The 23,704-nt window shown below is 47.8% G+C and overlaps 1 protein-coding gene across 3 annotated transcripts in view; it reads right to left on the bottom strand.

Moving 5' to 3' along the window:
- LOC119170601 (condensin-2 complex subunit H2) overlaps window positions 1–23,704 on the bottom strand; it is a 105,580-nt gene that overhangs the window by 22,662 nt on the left and 59,214 nt on the right. For all 3 annotated transcript variants that reach the window (XM_037421817.2, XM_037421819.2, XM_037421818.2), the window contains exons 11-13: window positions 22,032–22,150; window positions 14,698–14,761; window positions 89–178 (exon numbers count right to left, since the gene is read on the bottom strand). In XM_037421817.2, the coding sequence (XP_037277714.2) occupies window positions 89–178; window positions 14,698–14,761; window positions 22,032–22,150 (273 nt within the window). The remainder of the gene's footprint in view (window positions 1–88; window positions 179–14,697; window positions 14,762–22,031; window positions 22,151–23,704) is intronic.

Raw genomic sequence — 23,704 nt, 5'->3', positions numbered from 1 at the left:
ACCGCAAGCATGCCCGAATGAACGGTCGACACCACTATACTAATCAACATAAGGTGAAGGATTATAAAAATATTTGCCAAGTGCATACGTTGCTCAGCTTCTTCAGGCATGCGGGTATCGGTGCAGCAAGCGAGGTCAATGCCCTTGTCTTCCTCTTCTGTGCCTGGAAGGTCGTCAGCTGAAAAAACAGCAGAGAATTTCACATGAGTAAGAATTTGTAGCAAGTTAAAGGGGCCCTGAAACACTTTTTCAAGTAACCGTGGAATGAATTCGCTGGAAGAGCTTATTGTCTCATAAATTCAACGCCACAAAAATTTTAAGAATCCATCTTGTGCGAGCGGAGTTACAAAGAATTGTCACACGCAGCCAACACATTCTCTCTTCACTTGTCCCGATGAAAGTGCTGGAAGCTAAGCAAGGAGGGATGGCAGGGCCACAGAGAAACGTCACGTGCGCCTCATGACCTTGAGCACTTTTGAAATGCGAAGCATTTTTTAGCGAACTTCGGCGACTTTGAGCGTATCTATCTATCTAGCCGCTTACATTTCGGTGCTCTCATGGTCACCCCGTCAAATTGGCGTGAACTAAAATTAGCGTGGGATGGTAAGCTGGTTTGACGAATATGATGCGCTGGTCAAGACATGAATAATGTCAAAATCTCGTCGCATACATCGTCAAACACTTCCCGTCAAACAATGGCACATACCCACGGGCGGGTATGTGCCACTCGTATACGGGTATGTGCCACAGGTGATTGACACTTAGTATCTACCCAGGAACGATGAGAACACACATGGGCGATTTGAACGCGCGGGCGTTAAGAAATACCTGACGTCGGTAGCGTTGACCCGACTAATGCAAAGAATAAATGTCAGGGTCCTCACTGGAATCAAGCCCAAGCATCCTATTGGCAATGAAGTATTTTACCGCAGAGCTACGCCAGATCTCAGAATTACTTTTCGAATAGACGCTAATCTTCGTGAAACGTCAATTGTGGTTTCAGTGCTGCCTACGCAATTTTGTATACATTATAAACAATATGTGCTCCTTTGATACAGCCGTCACGTCGGGTTAACACCAACTTTGGTTAGTTGCCATGCGCTGAAGTTGATTTATGTAGCAGTGTCCAGAGTGCTCGTGACCATCACCGCTTCATATCAGCTTCTGGTGTTGCTAATATGCATGTTCGAGTTGGCATCCTTGCGCAAGTATAAACGAATGGTTATATAAACATCTGCAACTCTTCAACATATGTCTGTGCGTGCAACATTTGTACATATATTTAGTGTCATTTCGTGGTGTGTCGCTCAACAGAAAAATTGTAACACGGTCACTTTCCCTCCGCTTGCTTCGCATAATGCCGATTCCCAGGTATGTGGGATGTGCCGAATTTTTTTCTTTTTATTTCTTCGAATGCAGAGCTTTTTCAGTGTGATCGTGCGTGCACGTTTGGACAAGTAGCGACCTCCCGCGGCGATCTCTGTAAGGAGCGAGTGCGCCATGTTCAAATCAGCCAATGGCTGATAGATGGGCTTGCTACGTGTGATTTTTGGATATATCCCGTGATTTGTCGAAAGAAGAGAAAGCAATTTTTAGCTAACTTTGATAATTTATTATGAATTCCAGGCCGCGTGCTGCGCTGTATTATTTGGCTCGCATGCTGTTGGGAGCCTATACTACCAACCGGCAGCGTTTTTTGACCATGCTCAGAAAGTGTTGCAGGGTCCCTTTAAAGACAACGAGGCAGACAAAGCGGCCGACCTGTGCAACACTGCATAGGAAATTTTACTGCATTTATTCACATCAGATCCCCCCTTTTTTCTTTCAGAATCTTGGTAGGGTGCGACACTTACATCCATCGGGCCTATACGACCAATTCTTTTGGATAACTCACCAAAAGGCTACCTGCCTCGTGTATTTCATTAAATATATTTCAAAATAACTGACACGTTCCCCTTCGTTTTTATTCGGCCATTCTGAATGTCTCGACCTTTGTTGCTGCAGTGGACCACATCTGACTGGCACACTTGCAAGCAAGGCCATTCTCCGCGTTGTCCTTGCCGATACATTCTAGCATTTCTAAAACATTTAGTAACTGCATCAACTATTATCAAACATAATGTGTCCGATATTGAGGTCTTTCACTAAACCTTTTTTATATTTTTTTCTAGAACACTCGTTGCTGCCGACTTGAGAAAAATTTTGCAAATTAAGGTAACTTTTGGTTCCGTGTGGGACCAAGCGAAGTTTGCAATTTACAGGGATCTGAGCACGTTCCCCCTCATTTCATTATCAAAATTAATTTTGACATTTTCATGGCAATACTTTACACTTAAATGAATCCTATAACCATTAAAAAAATTTTTTTCTAATACTGTCATAGATTGCCCCGATCGTTGGCTTTCTGAATATTTAGAGGAATTCCCATTGATCTCAGAAAACTATTTTAAGTCCAACCAAAGTAAAATACGTGAAAACAAGTAAAAACCAGAGGTTTCGAACCGACTTGCTCCCGTCCTCAGGGAGGACTGAGGCGACATTTCGGCGGCGTTTTGAAAGCAATCACGCGGCGGTTAATGGTCCCACGTTTTGCTGCTAAGTGCGGCCCGTGTACGTACACCAGGAGGGGGGGTTGACGGAACGATTGATGTTTTGGGCCGCTCGCTGTACACTCGACTCTTATTACAGTTAAACCTGGATATAACGAAATTGATTAATTCTCGAAAAATTCGTTATATGCAGGTTCGGTACAAAAATTTGGAAAATAAACATGCAAATTAAACAAAAGGGGGACTGAAGGCAGAGCTATCCCAAAACACTTATTTTACAGTAGAGAGCTGCATTATTATTGCGATACCAATTCTATTGTTACGTAAAATGAGACAGGATGTGACTATTTGGCAGTGTATTTACACCGATAAAATCGGAGCACAGCACACAGATCCTCTTCGTCGTCTTCTGATCACAGAATGGTTCACCCTTCATGCGATAGCTATGTAGCATTACACCCCGGTTGTAAAAGCACCAACTCGGTGCACTTTATACGAGTTCTTCAGAAGGAGGGTGGTATGGTTTGAACCTACTCACATATACTACGTCACTGGGGTTGTTTGCAGACAGGTTGGTCCCGGAGACTGGAATGACCTCATAGGTATTGTCCGTTATCCGTCGTATGATACAGTAAGGTCCCTTGTACGGGGATAGCAACTTCTCTGACAATCCAAAACGACGAACTGGGTACCAGAGAAGAACCAGAGAACCAGGTGAGAAGTCAACGTTGACATGCTTGCTGTCCTAGAGAGCCTTCTGGGTTGCTTATGAAGCCAACAGCCTAGAGCGGGCAATCTGACGTGCGTGGTCGGCACGAGCGATAGCATCACGTGCATATTCGCTCGGAGGAGGTGTAGTAGTCGGTAGTAGGGTGTCCAGTGGTAAGGTCGGATTACGGCCATGGAGCATGTAAAAAAGTGAATAACATGCTGTATCATGACAAGATGAATTATAGGCAAACATCACGTGAGATAGAGCTAGATCCCAGTCATGGTAGTCAGATGAGACATACATTGAGAGCATGTTCGTGAGAGAGCGATTCAGGTGCTCGGTAAGGCCATTTGTTTGAGGATGGCAGGAAGTGGTCAGTTTGTGTTGCGTTGAGGAAGAGCGCACAAGGTCGTCGAGTACACGTGACAAAAATGCGCGTCCACAATCAGTGAGCAATTGCCGAGGAGCACCGTGATGTAGAATTACATCGTGGAGCAAAAAGTCGGCAACGTCAGTAGCAATGCTGGTGGGGAGCGCTCTGGTGATGGCAAACCTGGTCGCATGGTCTATAGCAACAGCGACCCACTTGTTCCCAGAGTTTGATTCAGGGAACGGTTCGACGAGGTCTACACCAACATGGAAGAAAGGTTCGGTAGGGATGGAGATCGGGTGAAGGAGTCCAGCAGTGTGTGTGGCAGGTCGTTCTCGAAGTTGGCATTTATCACAGGAGGCCATGTAGCGTCGAACCGACCGCGCGAGACCACGCCAAAAGAAGCGGCGCCGGACGCGGTCATACGTGCGAGATACACCCAAGTGGCCGGCAGTTGGTTCTTCGTGAAGCTCATGCAGGACCGCTGAACGGAGATGGTTAGACACGACTAGAAGTAGCTCAGGGCCATCTGGCTCGATGCTACGACGGTACAGCATGCCATTTAGGAGAACGAGCAGGCGGAGTGACACGTCGTTAGGGTCAGATTTCAGGCGGGCAATAAGTGACCGCAAGGAAGAACCACGACGCTGTTCGTCACCAATCTGACGAAATTTAGACATGGACATGACGCTGGGGCCAAGCTCGCCGACCGATTCGTCTGGTTGGTCAACAGGGTAACGGGACAAGCAGTCGGCATTCAGATGGAGGCGTCCAGACTTGTAGGCAACTGAGTAGGAGTACTCCTGAAGACGCAACACCCAACGACCAAGTCGTCTAGAAGAGTCCTTCAATGAAGAAAGAGGGCGTGATGATCTGTGACGACAAGGAACGGACGGCCATACAAGTAGGGGTGAAATTTCGAAACTGCCCAGACACGGGCAAGGCATTCTCGTTCTGTTATAGAGTAGTTACACTCCAACTTTGAAAGGAGACGACTTGCGTATGCAATTACACGATCAGGGCCCCGCTGAGTTTGGGCCAAAACTGCGCCGATTTCGTGACCGCTAGCATCTGTCCGCACTTCTGTAGGAGCATTTGGGTCACAATGTGCAAGTTCATGATGGAATAATTGGAAGCGCAAACCACCGACGGGACACAAGAGGAGAGACAAACAAGCGCAGACTGAGGTCTGCGCTTGTTTGTCTCAGTCTGCGCTTGTTTGTCTCTCCTCTTGTGTCCCGTTGGTTTGCGCTTCCAATTATTCCATTATGAATTTCTACCAACTAGCCCGCCTGTCAACCCTACCACAATGTGCAAGTATCGGTGGTGTCGTGGAGTGGGACTGGCGGCGTAGCGGCGACAGGGAGAGGGAGTAGCGGCAACCGGAAGAAGGGGCGTCAGTGGGGAGAGGCTCGTGAGGAGGCGGCGAGTAAAAGTTGGATGGTGTAGCGGCTGGACTTCCAGAATTGGTAGGCCGCATATAAGTAGGGTACCCCTGACGTGGTGGGTTGGACCAGCAGTGACGGCAATAACGAGAAATATGTCCAGGTTGATGACAGGAAAAGCAGATTGGCTGGTCGTCAGGGGTTCACCATTGCATAGGGTTCCGGAAGGGCAATGATGGAGGAGATCGGTGAGCGTTACCTGAGGGGTATGGGCGTACTTCAGGATGAGTCATAGGACACGCTGATGGAAGACCGAGATTAGCGAACTCCTGCCTAACCACAGCTTGAACTAAGGCTACCGACGGGTGTGACGGGTCAGTGGCTTGAGTTGTACAAACAGGCTGTTGAATGGGAGCTGAACAGGCAGCTTCAAGCTCCCGACGAACCATTCGGGTGACGTGGTCATAGGTGGGTGGTTGGCAAGCGGCTTCACACGATGAAGTTGCGGCCGTGTTGGGCAGTCGTGTGAATCTCTGCTTAACACGGCGGCTCTTGGCGTATTCAAACCGCCGGCACTCTTTGGTGATTTCGTCGATGGTGGTGACGTTATTGTATACAAGCAGGTTGAAGGCATCGTCGGCGATGCCTTTAAGCACATTCGATACCTTCTCAGGCTCGGGAATGTGCTTGTCAACCTGGCAGCAAAGGGCGATGACGTCGTGAATATACGCAACGTAGGATTCGGTAGACGTCTGTGCCCGAGTAGCCAACTGATTTTGCGCAGTTATCTGTCGTGCAGCGGTGTTCCAAAAAAAGGTCACGGATCTTCTCCTTGAAAGTGTCCCAGCTGGTAATGTCGGTTTCGTGCGTCTCGAACCACACCAGCGGAGGGCCATCAAGGTAAAAAAGCACGTTGGCAAGCATGAGTGTTGGGTCCCACCTATAGCTGGCGCTGATTCGTTCATACACGTTCAGCCACTTGTCAACGTCAAGGCTATCCTGTCTGGAAAATACGCCAGGATCACGAGCAGGAGGTAGGACAACGTGGGTAGGAGTCACAGAAGAGGCGGGTGGTGAAAACGATGTACCTTGAACCTGTGACACGGTAGGACCCGTGATGATGCGGCCGCTGCGGAGCTTTGTGATGGGTACAGGGAAGGACCAGCAAGTCCACCACAAATACGTTACGTAAAATGAGATGGGACGTGACTGTTTGGCAGTGTATTTACACCGATAAAATCAGAGCGCAGCACACAGAGCGAGCAAACCAGTCCTCTTCGTCGTCTTCTGATCGCAGAATGGTTCACCATTCATGCGATAGCTACGTAGCGATATGGACACTCTCGGCGGGTTTTTGCCGTCGCCGCCATGTTCCGTAACAAGTCCAAATTGATAATACATATGCCCCCACGCAGCGTAACTTTCAAGGGCGGGTGAGCACGAGCGCTGCTGGAACAAAGACCAAATAAGTTGGCCCATCCCTACCACCTGAAAAGTGTATAACATCTCCCGCATGTTGTTAGAACTGCCGCTGAATGCTCAAACAGAAAGTAAACCACCCGTCTTGAACGTGCATGAAACAATGTGGAGAGGGGGGGGGGATTGCTTGAGCAGCAATAATGAACTTGGATTTTAAGGGCGGTTGCGATCAGTGCAATTTCAAGGCGAAGGGACTGTTTGAAAAGAGCACTTCTTCCTGGAGTGCTCACACCAGCGTTTTTTGTGTGTGTGTGTGTGTGTGTGGGAGTTGCGCGATATGGAAACCAAAAAAGTTGCCTTACTTCTTATAACATTACAATTTTTTGCAATCACAATCATTGCATTGCATCGAATGCGCCACCGTGTTGCCGGAACTAATCGGCTAATTGTGGCAGCTACCAGCCTGCGAACTCGCGGCGCGACGCAAAAAGAAAGCGCGTGACGAGTAGACCTCCGAAAATATGTCGCCACTGTGGTCTCGAGTTTCCATCAGCGCCTAATCTGACATTCCCTTGATGATGAGGACACGGTTGTCCGAAATTAAGAAATGTCACAGTTTGGCCGCAAGTGCGAAGCAATGCATTGGATAACAACTTGAAATGTAATGCTTAGAACGGCAAGCAGATCGAAATGTGCAGCGTGCTGCTCACGCACAAATGACGCATGAAAAAAACATACACAATACGACACCAAACTAACCACGTTTACCGCTCGACACTTAAACCACTGTTTAAACAAAAACAAGGCACAAGATGTAATGAGTGCGAACTACCAAATGCCTTAGTCGTTACTACGCTGTGTTTAAAAAGCGCACCCTTTTCGCAAACGGCGCCTGTCCAGCGAGCGAAGTGATCTTTGTGTACACGGCAACTAAACGCAATCGTTCCAGTCAAAATCGAAGACACGCGATTTTTCCCACCGAAGAATATTTCCGGGCAAAGTACGTGTGGAATATAAGCGTGCATCGGCGCACCGTGACGAGCTTATTGCCTAGCGCGGGTGGCGTTTTTTTTTTTAGTTTTCATATATAGAGATACGTATACATATACAATAAATGACGGCAACGGCAAAAACCCAGCCGAGACTGTCCATATACATAATTGCTTTAGCCATAAAAAAGAGAAAGCAAAGCTGAACGTTGTCAAGGGCCACACCATGCAGGTGCAATGAAACTATGCAGGCGCGCTCGGTGTCGAAAACGAAGAGCGAACGACACACACACGGATACCGCGGAAAACTGTTCAGCAAGGCACACTCCATATGCTGTGCAACCCCACATATGTGATGCTACCTGAAAGGGTCGCACTGCCAACGCGCAAAAGCAGTTTCTTTTCTCTTTTCTGAAGTGGGGGGGGGGGGACACTCACACACACACACAACCGGCGGCGAGAACGGCGGCAAAGCAGGCCCATGGGGTGCAGGCCCGCCAACGCAGCAGGCCCACCAGTGCAGGCCCGCTCACGCCGACGCAGCCCGCGTGCCCGCCGCCGCCGCTTCGCGCTTGGTCGGCGGCGGGGCAGCCGCGAAAGATGCGTGCTTGTACCAAAATGACAAAATACAGAGTGAAATTCCTAAATTTTCCACGGGGCAAATTTGTTATATCAACGTTGTCTCCCGCTGTTGCTTTGTTACATAGAAGTAACAAATACAAAAAAACGTGCTTCTATGGAGCGACGGTGGGAAATAGAAAAACTTCGTTATATCGAGGAATTTGTTATATAGAGGTTTGTTATAAGCAGCTTTAACTGTATAACAAAGTCACATTTGACTCGAAAATAGTTCTTTATATTCAAAAATTCATTAGAAGCAATTATTTGTAACACTGTATTCATGACAAAGGTATTCTTCACTTACTTCGTTATATCCAAATTTGCTTTAGCGAGGTTTCAGTGTAGTAGTCTCCCTTTCCAGGATAGTTGTTTCGTTGAAATTTATCTTATGGTGAAACGTTTGACAATGTTCAGCTTCCTGAAGTCTTTGCCGTGTTGTTTGAGTCGTTCAGGTGGGTTTTTTTGTCTCGCCAATATATGAAGAAGGGCGCTCGGCACACCGGATTTGTAAACGATCCGGAAAGTCTTGTCAATTGTTGGCTGGTTTTTCAGGCAGCCGAGAAGGCGGCCCAGCGTGCATGAAGGCATGTGTGCGATGTGCACCCTTTATTTTTTGAATATCCGGGCAAATGCCTCCCTGGTTCGTTGGAGGTATGGGGCCGATACGCGTTTTGGAGAACTGCAAATTAATGCTGATTGCGATTTGCGAGGTCCGCAATTACGTGAGCCTCTTCTTTTCTGACCTCCGTGTCAGTGAAATGCAAGTTTTTCACTCTCTGAAGTAACATGGTCACAACCGAGGCCTTGTAGCTGGCGGGATATGATGAATCATGTAGAAGGTAACAGCCAATGTGCGTCTATTTCCTGTGAATGCAGAACTCCAAGCCATTGCCCTTGCTTGCCACCTGGACATCAAGAAGGGGCACGCTGCGGCAAATTTCACACTCGGCCGCGAGCTGTATGGCCGGGTGTACGTAATTCAAGCGCTGCCCGAAGTTTTTAATTTCAGATGTCTTCATGACACAAGAATGATCAGCCATATAACAAGAAAGAGCTTGGGTCACGGCATAAAGGAGCTGAGTGCTTTCCCTTCTATATGCTCCGTGGTCAGGCTTGCCACTGTGATTGAGATGGAGACTCCCATTGCGGTTCCACTGTTCTGCCTAAAAATAGTTTCTTTGCGGGAGAAAAGTACGTAGTAGACAAGTAGAATTCCAGTAGACGGCAGAGCTCGTCAACAGCTAAGGAAATCCTTTCACTTAGGCTTGTGTAACCTTCAAGCACTGCACAGCAGAAGATACCGCTAAGGGTACTGGCACATCGGTGAACAAAGAAACGACGTCAAACAAGACCAGGTTCTTCTCCAGGTTCACGGACTCGAGTTGTGATTTTCAGGGTAAGAGGGGTGAAGATTCGGTGTAGAAAATTCGAAAGGACTCTACATGGAGAGGAAGTGAAGTCTACAATCGGTCAAAGGGAGATATCAGCCTTGTGAATTTTTGGTAGTCCATTACGGATCTGCACCGGGTTCGCATGGAATACATGTAACCCCAGTGTAAACCCGCCATAGAAATACATGGGATAGTGGCTTGGGAGCTTTTAATCACCTTTGCACATATTACCTTCACCTCAATTTTATTTTTTTTTTAAGTTTATGGCCATGTCAGTCGACAACCAATAATTCGGACTTAACGGAGAACGTGCATAAGCCCGAATTAACGAATGACCAAAGAAATTAATGCATTAGAAGAAAAAAAATACTTTTAGTGATGCTTCAGTGACCCGTTGGCCCGAAAAAGCTGTCAATGCATTGCTGCGCACACTTCCACTTATGTGCAACCAAGTCCGTCTCTACTTCCGCCCGTGTTGTATGCTCGCTGCAGGACCACAGGTAGGACAGCGAAAGAATTGCCAGGGCTTGAGACGGGTCCACATGCGACGGCCCTGGAGCACACAGTGCGGCGGCGTCATCGAAGTTAGAATCACTTTTTGGTGGTTGCAGAACCTGCTCAATTATGTCGTCGTCAATCCGATTCAGCACACGGCAACACGCCACTGTCATCGTCTGGGAAGTCTTCAAACTAAACAGCGTCAGAATTGGCACACCGCAGCCACGCAAGTCGTCAATAACGTTCGCACTCAAGTCGTTGCGCTGGGTTGCAGGTCCGACTATTCAGTTGCATTGTCAGATTCTTGAACTCTCGAGCAACTTCGACTTGCGGGTGCCCACTGAGCACTTGCAGAAGCAGCTTTTCTTGCCATGGTTAGCGCTGTGTATGTCTGCCGCGTTTTGTCGTCGTCAGCGCGGCCTTCGGAGCTGGCTGTGAGGGCACTGTTGGTGCCATTTAAAGGGGTGGTGCCACCAAATTTCGAGGCCTTGTGGGTTTCCTCTGTGTGCTAGGACACTCCACACGAATGGTCGGATTGCGATTGTGGACACACCAAACGTTTCGAATATACAGTAGAAACCCCCAATAACGGAATCACCGGGGAAACCGAAAAATTTCGTTTACGCATGCATTTTGTTGCCGCGACTGTGAGACATAAAAACAGTGATACGGCCAGCAGAAGAAAAATTTATTGCCAGAAGTCGGTCAACTTACTTTGCCGACCCTTGCCGTGCATCAACTTCAAAGCTCTCCCTTCGCACTGGAAAAAGTGGTCCATTGCTACGTCATCGTCATAGCACCGAAGAAGGAGCGAAGGATGTCCAGCGCATCCAAAACAACCCGCAGGTTGGGTTTCGCCGCAGCGTCTCTTCTTGGTCCTCGGTGTCGTCAGCTTCCCGCACGCTTTCGATAATGGCCTCGTCGGTCACTTCCTCGTACACAACTACGTCGTCATCGGCGCGAGTGAACGCATTAATGGTGAGTTCATCTGGGATGTCGATGCCGATGGCTTGAAGTTCCCCCCAGGCGTTGGCCAGGGATAGAGGCACTGCACTGCCACCACTCTCGCCGTCAAGAGCGCCTTTGACCAAATCTTCATCTGGTGAGGCCTAAGTGCGATCCGTGCGTGGTGCTTGCACGGTGGTGGTGAAGCACGCGTGATCATTTGCCATCGCCTGCTGCAGTGTGGCCAGGCATGTTGCCAGACACAGACTCCATCGCCGATTTAAGTAAACAAAAATGGCGGTACCCACGCTAGCGCAGGAAAAGCAGACGTTTACAAATTTTGAGTGCGCATAACACGCATACGAGCATATTTTCGACGATTAACCTTTGGCGGGAGGGTAAAATAAGGCCCGCACCGTGGTAGAAAATTCGTTATTGCGGTATCGCTGTCCAAAAACATTTCGTTGCCACGAGATATGTAATACATGGGCTTCTATGAACGTTCACCGGGAATCCGGAAATATTTCGTTGCCGCGGGGATTTCGTACTCTCGGGGTTTCGTTATTGCCGGTTTCGACTGTATTTAAACTCACCTCCAAAGTGTACCTAAATGCTCCTTCTACCAACCTAAGCCTATCACAAGCACATCCAGAACTGTCGTAGCTCTGTAGGAAGGAAAACAAAAGTTGTAGCGATGTCACACCAGATCTGTAGTGAGCGTAGGCAGGAGCAGGCTTCCCTTCAGGGAGGACAAGGTTCGTCGCGGCGCACCCCCTCCCTATTATGTCAATGTATGGGTCTGACTTTTCATCCCTCCCCCCAAGATGCAGCACGCCCTCCATTATATGTCAGTGCGTGGGACTGTGTTTGCCTCCCCCCCTTACCACCCTCCCATGTGCATGCCTATTGTAGTGAAGTTGGAGACCGCTGAAGACCTCCACTATGTATGTACCGTTTGTTTTAGAACGTTTGTTTTTCAGGTGCTTGTGTGGCACGTCTGTGCGAGAGCAGACGATAATCAGCGTGACATACGTCACATCCTGTCACATGACCAAACCATCTACACTGCCACGTCACAGACCGATTCGGCACCCAGAAACCGAATCCGAAAATTATCCACATAAAAAAGGCAATTTTATATTATTTAGCGAGAACGAACTAATCTTGGTGTGTGCGTCATGCTTTCTGGAATGCTAACAGCAAAAAACGCATAAGCCACAAATACGGTGGCACCACCCCCTTAACGTGTATCTTTCGGAACAGCAGAAGGCAAAGTAAAGCAAGTCTCAACAGAAAACCAAACGCGCGCAGAATTCAGCAGACTGCAGTACAGCAGACGCATACAACAGAATGGCGGCGATAGCAGTACAGTGCGATGAGAGCGCGGGGATGCCAGACCCGGAACATAAAACGTTCGCTTTGTTGATACGACCTCTCAAAATTGAGCACTGCCTCCAAGATCAGCATTTCCTGTTACAAAGCTGCGAGGCAACCGAAGTGAAGCCTCACAGATCACCAGTGTGCTTTCGTTTTGGATGCGAAGCACCTCTCTGACTAGTCTTTGTCGCACTGTCCCTCCGTACACCCCCACCGCGCATACTTGTGTCGCGCCGCAGGTGTTGGAGCAGTGACAAGTCATGTCGACGTCACTCTCTCCCTCACCCGCAGCAGCTGCCAACCCCTCCGCCTGCTCGCAACACACTTCTTTCTCGCTTCAGCCTCTCCACCGCCCGCAACGCTCAACCACATGTCAAGTAGAAACACTAGACAGATTTAGTTGCGCGTCTGCAGCAGCCATACGAACGCAGCCTGCCAGCCATTCGAATTTGGAAGCTGTGTACATACGGCAGCTGTAGACGCGCAGCTATATCTGTCTACTCTTTTGGCTCGTTTATCTGCAAAACTTATACGAAACCAACCCGCCTCCCATATCTTCGCGTTTCAAACAAATGTTTACTCAAGTAAACGCTACACCGAGTTTCGCTTCTAACAGTTCTTCCAGCACCCGCGTCGACGCCAGTTTCAATTGGGTCAATGCCCTGCGCGTCGCTGCTGCTTCACGTCTTATCAAGGTTCCCTTTGGGAAGATGGTCCATAATTTTTTCCATCTCTAAGGCCATACTTTGTATGGTGTGGGTACCGGAGGAAATAATGGCTGCCGATTCAGTGTGCGCGCCAGTTTCAAAAACAGTCCACAGCATCGAACGCAGATCTGACAGCTGCCCAAAATATAGGTCGTTTTTACATATTAGTTCTATGAGGTGTCTGTATCAGCGGTGCCGCGTGACTGTACGAATTGCCAAGCATGTCCAAATTATCAGTTGACGTTTGTGTGTGCTTATATGCACTTAGTATAGTGAGATTTACGATGTAACGCACTACACCAATTATAACTTGCACCTTCTAGCTATACACATTTGGCGACAATTCAAAGCCCCTCCCACTTAATTTTGAACTAACACCTTGACATTCACACATGCCTAATTGTAATTCTTAAAAATATTGTGCAAGATAGTTGGGTCATGACAAAAGTGCCTACTTTTCTCATTAATATGTGATATAACTATTCAAACTCAATAAGAAATTATTCGACTATATCACTGATCACTTCGAAACTGAAATCTGTCCATCCCTACAAGAACATCATGAATACAGGTTGTTGTCTAATATAATTAGGCATTGTATGCAAGGACCCTTTAATCTCATGACTACTAAAATTTAAATTAGTGGTGATAGCCAGGGACTTGTGCGGTCCTCAGATTAACATTCGATACCGAGCAAGTTAAACCAACAGCTGTAAAGAGCTGCTCTACAGCCTAGCCGTACCTATGGGAGACAGGAGGGACGCGTGGAAATACTGCAATGTTAACCTGCTCTAAGTAACGTTGTTGAAAAGTTTTAAAGAGGATAGGCTTTCTTGGGGACCTTCGACGCAAAAATTTTGGTCTGTCTGTCTGTACACTTGTCTGTTTGTCTGCCCTTAACGTTGCCCTAAACGGTACCAAAGTGGCCAAACGATACTCCGAAAGGCCAACCCCATCCGCAGTGCCCACCAATATTTCTCAAGATTCAGCATTTATACTTGTGCAACGGTCAATTAAAGAGCAATTATTACGCATATCTGAGGCACCCTAACAACATGTCAATATTCTGTATGTGCATCTCTTACTAGAAAAGGCATACATAAGTAATTCTAAAGACTGTAGCGCTCATTCCGTTGCGCTGACCATGCAACGCTTGCACGCAAAGGCAAGTGTTTCGAACGCTTGCACGCAAAGGCAAGTGTTTCCAACACTTTGCTAAGACGACACAGTGGTGGCACTTACCCGTCGCCTTGCATTTACACTTTATCACCTCCGAGACGGGCGTGCAGGGCGTGCACGCTTCGTTTTCCAAGATAACTGCCAGATAGCGCTGTCTCACGTGTGACGAGACTTGATGCGCTCGTTCGCCTCCACTGCACGCTCAAGGCACTCTAACGCAGCGCCTCCAGAATACCATTCACCGATGTTCTTGCGCAGAACATCAAAGAAACGTTTATTTCACTCTGTCCAGGCGCAAGACTCTCGCCTTTCGACGACATTTGCAGTGTAACGTGCAGATACGGGGCCAATTTTTTGTTTGTAGACGTAAATTTGGCGCACTTGCCATATTTGTAAGGAAATTGTACAGCACCATTTGACCGTAACGTTCCCATCTTCGCAGCTCTAATGAGAAACATGGGCAACCTCTTGCACCAATACACAGCTTGACCTACCGAGGAGTAGCCACAGAGCCATACATGGCATTCTATGGGAAGTTCACATGGTGGCACTTACAAGGCATGTCGAGACCATCATCAACGTCGTCCACGTCCTCGGTACTATCCTCGAAGCCATCCTTCTGCAATTAGGCATAGAAAATAAGAGAGGCATTTGATGAATAACGAAGGACACCTGCTTCAAGCAATGTTGTTTCATACTTGTCTTATCAATGTTTTTATGCATATTAGAGCTGTGCAAATAGCAAAATTTTGTGTGGGACTCAAATGGAATAATCTTGTAATATTCCTTGAATACCTCTAGAACATTTTCTAAACACCTTGAAGCAAAATAGCAGAAAAAACAACAGGCCAGGCCTGCAGAGAAAGCAGGTCACAGACACACCGAAATATGGAACAGCGGAATTTATAGAACCGTTGAAAACTTTCTTAAGGGGGAACATAGGTTTTAGAGATAAAGTGGGTTATTTCTTGGACAAATTAGGTGAAACTGCGCAGCTTTGTTCAGTTTCTTGAGCTTATTTTAGCTATCCAACTACTTTTCATTCAGGCCAATTATTTTCTGAGATAATTAGTAATTAGATTGTATTGTTTGCTTAAACCATGAAAACTTGTGCACATAAAATTGCATAGTCATTAACATGATATCGATACTAGAAACCCTAAAGAGTGCAATGCTGCAAGCTGATGAAAAATTTACCAAGTACTTCATGAATTATAGCACAATAAAGTTCATTGCCTGCATGTGGCTAAAAATAAAAAATTTTATTTGAAATTAAAAATAATTGAAGCTGTACACTAACAATGAGATCTCAGCGTTGCTTTCAGTGCACATTTAACTACAAAGTGCAAAAAGAATTATAGCTCTAACTGTCCTAGATCCGTTTTTACAGAAGAAGCAAACGAGGAAAGTGGTCAAGATTTGTGTTCCGAGAAAATGAGAAAAAATGATTAAAACATTATTTCGCCGTTTCAGGTGAAAAATATCATGGCACACATACTTTTAGTCAGTTACTATGCACCCGGCATGTAACCAGACTGATTTAGCATGAACGTGTCTTTTCTATCAAGTTCTGCTGCAAGTTGTTGCCGTGTGCTTGTTCACCGACAAGGCCGCTATATGGTATAGACGTCAATGTGCGACGAATGTGCGCACGACCCGGCGCACATTCGGGCCTGTCCAAATTTTTCGGGCCTGTCCAAATTCAGATACAAGTAAATTACGCAGACCGAACTCCCGCACTCGCTCCTCAATTTAGAGGCTGACAGAGCAGGGAGGTGCGATTTTCCTTTTCACGTAAGATAGACGTCTTTCGAATGAAGACCGCGACACGATAAGTTCATCGTTGCAAACGCGTCGTTAAAAGCATTGTGCCTATTGCCAGAAGCCTCCACTGCGCGTGCGGCGAGCACGTTCACCGTGAACAGATTGATTTTATATTTGTCAGTGCGCCGCAAACTCCACTCTGACAACCTGTCATGCAGTTCACACACAAACGAGGTCGTTTCGTCAGATAAGGGGGAACCGCGGCCTCAGCGCATTTAGCAATAAGACTGTGCTTTCATTGCGTTGCTGCAAAGGTTGATATCTCTTGTAGCTTCAGTTCTGCTTTGTACTTGTCATCCTCAACTATTGAGGCTGCAAAACATGGCCACTTTCAGTAACGCTGTTCGCAAACGATGGGCTTGTAGGCCCAGCGTGAGTTAGGCCTAGCTTGGTGACTCTGCTAGGGAATCGGCGATCGCTCCATTGACCACCGCGACTTTGTCATCCTCGTTGCCTTGAGCCATAGCGTGGCTCTTTCTGAAGTTCTCAGCAAGCAATTGCCACACCCACTTCACAAACTTGTATGGCATAGAACTTCTTTAATGCCGCAGACAGTCGACAGTACCACGACAAAATAGTGCACGCCCGTGCGCATCTCAACGGCGAAGCAGACGCCAAAAGCGCCACTTGTCCAATCGGATGTCTAGGCTTTGTAACGTGCCACAAGCAGCCAATAGAATCGTGCACTGCTTCTTTTTGAGGACGTGTATTTACTGAAACACTAATGAATGAGGCGAGCCGACGGCGGCGGGAAGTTGAAAATGAAGAATGGCCCTTCTAAACAAAACCAAGATGGCCACAATAGCTCGTGTGTAACGGCAAGGGTTCGGAGCGGAAAAAGCGAGATTTTAGCATCATTTGCACTCACATACATCTCACAGGGGTGTTATAAATTGATTTTGCATTAAAAATGACGATGCAAGAAACTAGAAACTTCTTAGATTAGTGCAAGAATAGTCACAGATTTACTATATGTCAGCTTCAAAAAGTCGACTTTTTCGTGATTTCTTGCCCTCTAAGACCCGCATTCCCACCCCGGGCTCCTAATACAATTGTGCTGCCAAGAAACCTACTACAGTCGAGCCCACATATAACGGCCCCTCTTAAAACGAACGTTTACTTAAAACGAACAATATCCGCGTGACCGCGAAAATATACATTGGTTCAATGGCACAAAATCACACTTAAACGAATGTCTCTGAGCGCCGCTGATCGATTACAGCGAACGGAGTCAGCGATCTGCGGACTTCCCGGGAAACTAATTTCGACCACCGATTCGGCATCCGCGAGGTGCCCATACATTTTTATAGTTAAACGCTGACCCTGCCTCCGCGACCCTCTAAGTTGCCGCTCTCCCCAACCCATGGAGAAAGGAAAGTTGTTTCCTTCCTCCATGCCCCGACTGCTTTTTGTTACGCACCCCTCCGTCCTTTGTCCCGCCGCTACTCTGAGCGCCCCGCATCGCCAGACGAGGCCCACGTTTTCACACTGCCACCAATCTTTCGAAGACCGGTCGGTCATCTACCCTGTTTTTAATCGCTGGTACTGTCGTTGGCGTCGCTGGCCTGGAGTGACCAGACCATTTGCCAACATCGTCGGCCACCAACTGTATCCGATAGTCTGCATCTAGTGCACTGCGCGTACACTACCCCACCGACTCTGATAATTTGCGATTCGTTTCATGCTTAGAACTTGTTCTCGCTCACTTTGCACTTGGCTCAGCATGCCCTCTGCACGAGTGTGGAAGTGCGAAAACGGCAGTTAATTTTCGCGGAACGAATCGCGAAATACGAAGTTCGTGAGGCAATGCAAACCCGCCGGCGCAACAAAACGATTTTTTTACCACGGCCGCGGATTCTTCGAACCCCCGCGCGCACCGATCCAGAGTGCCATGCTTTGACTTCTGTGCGCAGGCACTCTTTCCAAATTTTTCTGTGGGAGTTTTCGCGAATCTTTCGAGCAAGCTACCCAACCTGCCTCCTTCCCGTGTGTTTTGGTTTTCAAGGTCGCCCTCCCGCCGCATCCTCCCCTCTCCTTATCGCGACTCCTTGCCCTTCTCTAGCAAGTACCGTAAAAACCCGCATATAGCTCGGACCCGCATATAGTCCGGGGTGTAATTCGGGGATAGCAAACGTGAGAAAAAAAGTTTTCACCCGAATATAGTCCGAGGAAAATGGAAAAAATGCATTTATTGACATTTCATTCATCCTCGTCGTCGGACGCACTCTCTTCCGAAGCTCCCTTGTCGGAAATGTTCTCCCACAGCACATCATCCTCAGTGCCATCAAGCGCGTTGGAGATGGAGCACTTTTTGAAGGCGCGGCAAACGAGCGCCTCTGGAATGCAGGCCCAAGCCTCGACTATCCACGAGCAGAGCATCGCTGGCGAGGCCCGTTTCAGCCGTCCGGCAGGGGTCACTTCTGGTTCTCCGGACCTCATCCACTCCACGTACAGGCGCTTGACATGGTCCTTAAATGGCTTATTAAGGCACACATCAAGCGGCTGCAGCTGTGATGTCATCCCTCCCGGGATGACGACGAGCTCGGTGCGGGAGTCGCGCAGCAGTCGCTTTACGGAGTCGGCCAGGTGACACCGAAACGCGTCGAGCACAAGCATCGAAGGGAGCCCCAGCAGTGCTCCGGGCCGTCGACACCACACGGACTTTATCCAGTCAAGGACTAACGATTCGTCCATCCACCCCTTGTCCTGGCAGCGGACGACGACATTTTTCGGGAACTTCTCCCCCTTCGGCAGCGTCTTTCGTTTGAACACCACGTAGGGTGGCAGCTTGCGACCGTCAGCCGTGCAGGATAACATTACAGTCACCCGCGTTTTTTCGTTTCCAGTCGACCGCACGATAACTTGCCTGGAGCCTTTTTGATGCACCGTCAGCGCCGAGGGCATATCCAGGTAGACCGGCGTCTGATCCGCGTTGCCGATCTGGCCCAGCTGAAAGGGGACTGCCTTTCGCAACACAATTATGTACCTTTGAAAAGCCACGAGGTGCTCTTCGTAGCTCTCTGGTAGCTTCTGGGAGATCGACGTACGCCGACGTAGGGAGAACCCAGCGCGGCGCATGAAGCGAGACACCCAATGCTTGCTCGCTTTGAAATCCTCCGGCTGAATGCCTTTGTCTCGAGCGATCTCCCTTGCCTTCGCTTGTAGCAGCTCGATGTTGACAGCGAGATGTGCAGCTCGCTGCTCCCGCACAAAGTCTGTGAGTTCTCGTTCCACGTCAGGAAATGCTCCATTTTTTGGTCCGCGGAAACTTTTTCGCTGGCCGCTGCATGCAAAGAGGGCTTCCTTCTGCTTCCGCCAACCGCGAATGCTCCGCTCGTTGACTCCGAACTGCCGCTCCGCGGCACAGTTGCCGATGGTTTCGGCAGCAGCGATAACTTTTCTTTTAAAAGCAGCAGAGTACTGCCTGCGCGGTCCTGACATGGCGTAAAATCACAGGAGCAAAATCGAGGCCGTCATTATGGGCACCAAGTTGAAGCAAAGGCCACTGACCAACTGACCAGTTAAGACTAACGCCGCTAACACTACCTAGCGCAGAAGCGCGCAGACAGCTGATGATGATGATAGCACCGCGCTATGCCGAAACCGAAACTGAATTTGGGCCGAAAATTCTTGGGACCCGCATATAGTACGGGGCCGAAATTTCGCACCCTAAAATCTAGAAAAAAACCCCGGGCTATACGCGGGTTTTTACGGTATGCTTTCCTCTCTTGATCACACGGAGGAAGGAAAGTGCTTGATAACAACCCCTTTGCTTGTCTCCACCGCTCCGTGAAGCCCGTCATGCTGGCTCGAATTTGTTTCGTTTTCTGACTGGAAACGGGCCCAGAGCTGTTCCACGTGTTCTGGCATGTGTGTCGCGTGTGCGCGTCTTGCTCGCTCTTGGTGAGCGTGTGTGGTCATGATGACCGACGGGAGGACTAGCACGCTCTTTCCTGCCGCTCAACAAAACGTCGAAAGTGTGACCGCTTGGCTTGAGCGTAATCCTCGTGTTAGGTGCCGCGTTGCGGAGCGATTGCTCATAGCTGTTGACTACGTGGCAGCCAACTTGCCACTTCGGGCGTCCCAGTATTCAGCTGTGGAGATAGTGAATATTTCGTGGGCGGCGGTGACGGCTACATACGCGCGAAACTGTTTTCGTGAGGCCAACTTCGTCGACGTCGGGCCGATGCCGAGCCTGAAGCTTCCAAACTGCGGCGGCAATTTGTGGCAGCCATAATTTTTGTCAAGATAGAAAACACCCACTATGCCACTTTTCGTCATTCCGCGGCATAGTGAGGCACATGCTACGCAGCTGTGAGGCATTAAATGCAGTTTGCTAATGCAGTGGCTGTTGACGATGAAGAACTACAGCTGGGCCCTCTGTAATAAGTTGGAAGCAGAGCTGCACGAATAGCAAAATTTTGGCCGTGAAGAGAATTCGAATATTGAAGAGTGAGTGCAAACTGAATCAAAGACTTTTTCAATATTTCTCTAACATCTTTCAATATTTTGAAGTAAAATTGTAGAAAAAATGTTAAAGAGGATTCCCAAGCGTATTCTTACGAGATAACAACAGGAAAGTATTTCTTTTTGCTAGCTTGATGAAGCGCTGTCAGGGTGATATTTCATAGCCGTCCTATCAAGAAGGATGGAATGCAGAGGTCGAATCCTACTTATGTACATGGTTTGGTGCAACCAAAGCGTTGCTGACAATACTTTACACGTCAAAGGCCAAAATGCTATTTCTTCAGCCTTTGCTCTTCTTTCAACTTCAGTGGAAGCCCAACTGATGTGGCAGACAAGCAGGTGCTCTCTTCAAGTTAAACGTTCCGATTGTGCTCTCTTCAACTGAGGGGTTTCAAATCTGGCTCGTAGATGCTGACATAACATCTGAAATTCTGGATGCTAAAATCTTCGGCGTCTGATTTGTTAGACTTCCTGACCGAATTTCAGGCCCAAAACAGCACTAATTGAGACCCCCCCCCCCGCCACATCTATCATTTCAATGTTGGAACTAGTGTTTTCTAGGGTCAATACATTTGCGACCATACCAGAGGCTGAAAGGCAGCTTTACCACAGTACAAGAATGTGATGAGGTGAAGCATATTGAAGATCACTCCTTTCATTACAATCGATAGATATAATGCTAATCACAACAGTAACGTGTTACACTTTTATTGATGAGCTAGTAATAAACAACCGGAAAAGCAGCATGCAGTTGTTCTTTAGTTATTGGATGTGCGAAGTCCTTTATAGGGGCCCTGCAACACTTTTTCAGCATGGTCAGAAAACACTGCCGATCGGTAGTAGAGGCTCCCAAAAATGCACGAACCAAATGTTATAGCGCAGCATGCCGGCCTAGAATTCCCAAATCATTCAGCAAAAAATTGCATTTATTGCTTTCTCTTCCCTCGACAAATGACAGAAGACACTCTAAAATCACACGTAGATTGCCCGTCCATCAGCCATTGGATGATTTGAACATGGCGACAGGCCATCACCTGAGGCCACGAGAGTCCACGTGTGGTTGCGTGATCACACTGAAAAAACAACGTATTCCAAGAAAAAAAAAAAAGAAAAAGAGTGCTGAAGGCCACGAGGCACGAGTGATATATTTTCTTTGACCATGTCATCCCTCCCTGCTTAGCTTCCAGTGCTTTTGCCAGGATGAGAGAAGAGGCAATTGCAATGTGTGACAAATCTTTGTAACTCCCTCATACTGAACGGATTCTTAAATTTTGCGGCATTGAATTTGTGAGGCAATACGCTTTCCTAGTGAATCAAATCCATGGTTACTCGAAAAAGTGTTTCAGGGCCCCTTAAAAGGGCTACTCCCCAGGCCCCATAACAAATTTTAGTTAGAATGCAGCAGTTGGTGTGTCCGATGAATAGCATTATGCCACAAAAATTTTTTCAGCTGCGCCATGGCTCGGCGTGTTCACAGAAGCCCCAAACACCGATCCGCAGCATTTTCTGATTACATTCAAAGTGTTGCAGGGCCCCTTTAACAGCTTTGGAGGAAAAGACAGAAAAGGAGCTGGAGTGTACGAGATGACGTGACTCACACTCTGGTCCTGCCCTCCTTTGTCTATCTTCTTCATGGCAGCCAGTGTTTCCAGCAGAAAGCGCTCTCCACCAGGAAGGACTTGTCCTTTTTTCTGCAGCTGCAGCTCTTTGCTCAGCACTGCAGGAAAAACATGAGGCGACCTGACGCAAGGCGCAGCTCCATTCAATATGGACCTCGAACCCCATTTCCCAGACGGTCCTTCGAAAATAGTCGTGTCACCGTTTGATTTGGTATGAACACAGTTCGCTTCGTACTTGACTCTGTTTCAATTTTGATTATTGGCACACCCTTGATTGGAAGACGGTGAAAGGTAAGGAACACTACAAAATGCGGGTATTTAACGTCACTGCTAAACCAGAGTAGGACACCTTAAAAAGGATTCCAGGTGTTACCACAAGTCTGCACATTTATGAAGCGTGAAATGCAGCTAGCTATTGGGAATAGCTAAAAAGAAAACATGCGATTCTTGACAGGCCCCAAGAATGAGTCTAAACTGCCACATTCTTTTCAGATCAGCAAGGTTCCACTATGTTAGATGATATTCTTCAGGGCGAATGTCTCAACGATGAAACTAAAGCCAAACTGCAATGAAGCAACATCAAATTCGCAGAAGTTTCTCTCTTCGAACCGATTGACGCATTCTAAAAATCTGCAGTAAATAGCACTGGCCTTACATCTGGCTTGGCAGTGCCCCATTTTGTGGCAGTTTTAATCGCAACAAAACATGCACCCTTGCCCCTGGCTTCATCTTTTGGCCAATCACGTTCCCACATGACTGGGCATCAGCTACAACAAACAATGCAGCGCTGAGGAAAACGAGTGCCAGTCAGATGAATCTAGCAGTCCAATTGTCAGCGGTACAGGCGGTGAAATGTGTGGCTTATCGCTGCATTAGTGTGAAATGGACGACGTATCAACGATTGAAATCGACGGCACCCAACATGAAATCTCCTTATAAATTGGCGACTGCACCAAACAATCATGGCGGTTGTCTTGCCTTCTTCACTGAAGTGCTATTCTTTGATCTTACAGCTGTTCAGTGCCGTATAAAACTGCACACATCAGAACTTCTAAAAGGGGTGGCAATATGGCAATGCTGCATCAACACAAAGTCATGTTAAACACAGCACCCGGTTCCCTCTCTAAACATACATCTCTGAATATCTGCTGAAATAATGTTACACCCCGAAGTGGGGAGAATCGCGCGCCTTCCACTTTGACCGGAACAATTGCGTTTGGTCTTTTCACACAGTCCCTTTGCGTTGAAACCACACTGATAATCACCGAGATAGCAAGCACGCAGCGATCACAACGGCCCTTAAAATCCAAGTTTATTATTGCTACCTGAGCGATTCCTCCCCCTCCCCCCGTTGTTTCATGGTCATTTAAGACAGGTTGTTTACTTTCTGTTTGAGCATTCGATGGCAGTTCTAACACGTGGGAGATGTATGCACTTTCCAGGCGATAGGGATGGGCCGACTCATGCGATCTCTGTTTCAGCAGCGCTCACGCGCTTTTACACGCTTGCGAAAGTTACAATGCGCGAGAGCATGTTGTCCATTTAGACTTGTTGCGTAACATTGCGGCGACAGCAAAAACCCGCAGAGAGGGTCCATATAATTGCTATTGCAATATTAAAGCAGTTTTTTACTGTAAAAAGAGTGTTTGGGG

Source organism: Rhipicephalus microplus, chromosome 2, assembly GCF_043290135.1.
Source record: "Rhipicephalus microplus isolate Deutch F79 chromosome 2, USDA_Rmic, whole genome shotgun sequence".
NCBI lineage: Eukaryota > Metazoa > Arthropoda > Arachnida > Ixodida > Ixodidae > Rhipicephalus > Rhipicephalus microplus.
Note: the sequence above shows the minus strand (reverse complement) of the source record. Positions and strands in the feature narration are given on the sequence as shown.